The sequence below is a fragment of the Charadrius vociferus genome, unplaced genomic scaffold (genome assembly GCF_000708025.1).
Source record: "Charadrius vociferus isolate BGI_N301 unplaced genomic scaffold, ASM70802v2 scaffold779, whole genome shotgun sequence".
In the NCBI taxonomy this organism is placed as follows: Eukaryota; Metazoa; Chordata; class Aves; order Charadriiformes; family Charadriidae; genus Charadrius; species Charadrius vociferus.
In genome coordinates, this window is record NW_009650166.1 from 30475 (window position 1) to 32299 (window position 1825).

General features: G+C 56.9%; 1 protein-coding gene across 1 annotated transcript; it reads left to right on the forward strand.

Annotated features, from left to right (window-relative positions):
- The first annotated feature begins 1044 nt into the window (after positions 1-1044).
- LOC104292979 (feather keratin 1-like) lies at positions 1045-1417 on the forward strand. Its single transcript, XM_009892412.1, has one exon. It carries the CDS (start codon positions 1076-1078, stop codon positions 1415-1417), a length of 342 nt encoding a protein of 113 aa, XP_009890714.1. The 5' UTR covers positions 1045-1075.
- The last annotated feature ends 408 nt before the right edge of the window (positions 1418-1825 follow it).

A 1825-nucleotide genomic window follows, 5' to 3' on the forward strand; every position in this document is an offset into this window, starting at 1 on the left:
CCAGGAGTGCATGACGTCTGCAGGCCTATGTCCCACGAAGGGCTGAATACCCCCGTGGCCAGTGCAGCTCCATCCATGCCCAGGGAAAACCATATCCAAGCACTGAGCTGTACCCAAGCACAAGTCCAGGAAGGAATGGACACTGCTCTCAGTGCTACCCTTCTTGCCAGCATGCCCACAGGTCAGGCGGCTCGCAGGGTGGTCAGTGTGTTTGGAAAGGTGGCCAAGTCATTGTGTGTCTTTCTGGTCAGAGTTCAAAGTGTCCGACCAAAGTGCATGGTGGTGTGAGGAGAGTGGGAGGAACAAGGTGCTGTCCTGAACCCCAACACACCACTCAGATAGTGAGGAAGAACCCAACTCCATGGGGCTCCACTTGGGGATTTTCTTCTGCCTTGTACTGATGTGTTCCTGCACAGGAAATCCTTGGGCTTCTCATCCCGGTTCTTGAAAGAAGTTTCCATGGCCTACTGGTCATGACAGAAATGAGGAAATGAAATGGCAGTGTTGACGGAAACCAAAACACAACCTGTGCCATTAGGTAGGATACTTTGCTTTGGAGGTGAGTCTGTTGGAAAATTACTGCCTCTGTGCAGTGACTGTGGGCCTGGGGCGGTGCAGGAGCAGTATAAAAGCCGGCCCTTCTCCCCACTCTCTCATCCACTCCTCTTGTCTCCATCCCCTTGGGAACAAGGTGAGTCTGAAGTCCTTTCTCCTCCTTCTATTCCTCCTGTGGGATTCTCAGCCCATGCATGCCCCTTTGTCCCATGCAGGGTCTTGGAATTGCTTGCCATGGGAGAGGGAAAGGAGCAGAAGGGCTCATGGAGAGCCATGGAGAGAGGTTAGGTCTTGGCTGAGGTGTCCCCTGAGCTGGAGGTAGTTAGGGATCTCCCTGGGCTTGGTCACCTTTAGTGGGTCTCTTCTGAGGGAAAGGTGGGCCTCCCTACACAGCCTCCAGCTCTCGTCTAAAGTTTATGACTTGGGTCTCTCGTTGTGGGGTGACAGGCTGCTCCTCACTCATCTCTCCTGGTCTGTTTCCCCCTTCCCTCTCTCCCAGGTGCACCTCCAGCCACAAGACATGTCCTGCTACAACCAGTGCCTGCCATGCCTGCCCTGCCAGCCCTGCGGCCCGACCCCGCTGGCCAACAGCTGCAATGAGCCCTGTGTCAGGCAGTGCCAGGACTCCACCGTCGTCATCCAGCCCTCCCCCGTGGTGGTGACCCTGCCCGGACCCATCCTCAGCTCCTTCCCACAGAGCACCGCCGTGGGATCCTCCACCTCCGCTGCCGTTGGCAGCATCCTCAGCTCTGAGGGAGTGCCCATCTCCTCCGGGGGCTTTGGCCTCTCTGGCTTTGGGAGCCGCTACTGCGGCAGGAGGTGCCTCCCCCGCATCGGGTTGTTGCTTTCAGAGGGGCTGTGAAACCCCAACACCCCTTGAAAAAGGACGGGGCCAGCCTGGGCTCTCGGAAAGCACGGCCCATGCCTGCCTTTCCCCTCTTCCACTCTCTGCTTTCCCTCTTGTGTCCTTGTTCTCTTGTGCTGCCCTGGGCTGTGAGGCCCACAAAGCCAGCCTAGGGAGGACCTGCTGGCCCTGCTCCCTCTCTGGGGAAGGTAGATGGACACTTGCTGGGATCTTCACCACAAGCATAGGGCAGAGACTCTCTTCTGCCCCTGTGCCCTCTGCACTGGGACCTACACTCATATTGTCTTCATTTCCCTCTTTTGTCTCATTAAAGTTCTGCTGCATCCCAGCCCATGTCTCTGTGTCATCCTTTTGCCTGGAAATGCTCTCCCAAGATGCCAAGGGAGAGATGTTCCTTGGGGTGGT

Bases quoted from the DNA above. Each gene is read 5' to 3' on its own strand.
- LOC104292979 (XM_009892412.1), top strand. From the start codon at position 1,076: ATGTCCTGCTACAACCAGTGCCTGCCATGCCTGCCCTGCCAGCCCTGC.